Raw genomic sequence first — 445 nt, forward strand, 5'->3', positions numbered from 1 at the left:
GATGATGGGGGTGAGGATGACAGTGATGATGATGGTGATGGTGAGGATGATGGTGATGATGGTGATGGTGAGGATGATGGTGATGATGATGGTGATGGTGATGATGTTGATGGTGTTAACGGTGATGATGTTGATGGTGATGATGGTGATGGTGAGGATGATGGTGATGATGATGGTGATGGTGATGATGTTGATGGTGATAATGGTGATGATGTTGATGGTGATGATGGTGATGGTGAGAATGATGGGGATGAGGATGATAGTGGTGATGAGGATGGCGATGGTGATGCTGATGATAGTGATGATGGTGCTGGTGATGATGATGGTGATGGTGATGATGGTAAGGATGATGGGAAAGAGAATGATATTGGTGATGAGGATGGTGATGGTGATGCTGATGACAGTGATGATGGTGATGATGAGGATGATGGTGGTGATGATGATG

The 445-nt window shown here is 45.4% G+C and overlaps 1 protein-coding gene across 1 annotated transcript in view; it reads left to right on the top strand.

Moving 5' to 3' along the window:
* The window catches only part of LOC124892229 (spore wall protein 2-like), a gene marked incomplete at its 3' end in the record, with an annotated part of 1,342 nt that extends 909 nt beyond the window's left edge, over positions 1-433 (top strand). The window contains exons 4-5 of the mRNA XM_047403600.1: positions 24-40; positions 241-433. Of these exons, the coding sequence (XP_047259556.1) occupies positions 24-40; positions 241-433 (210 nt within the window). The remainder of the gene's footprint in view (positions 1-23; positions 41-240) is intronic.
* Positions 434-445: the final 12 nt, after the last annotated feature.

This window comes from Capsicum annuum, unplaced genomic scaffold (assembly GCF_002878395.1).
Source record: "Capsicum annuum cultivar UCD-10X-F1 unplaced genomic scaffold, UCD10Xv1.1 ctg44977, whole genome shotgun sequence".
In the NCBI taxonomy this organism is placed as follows: Eukaryota; Viridiplantae; Streptophyta; class Magnoliopsida; order Solanales; family Solanaceae; genus Capsicum; species Capsicum annuum.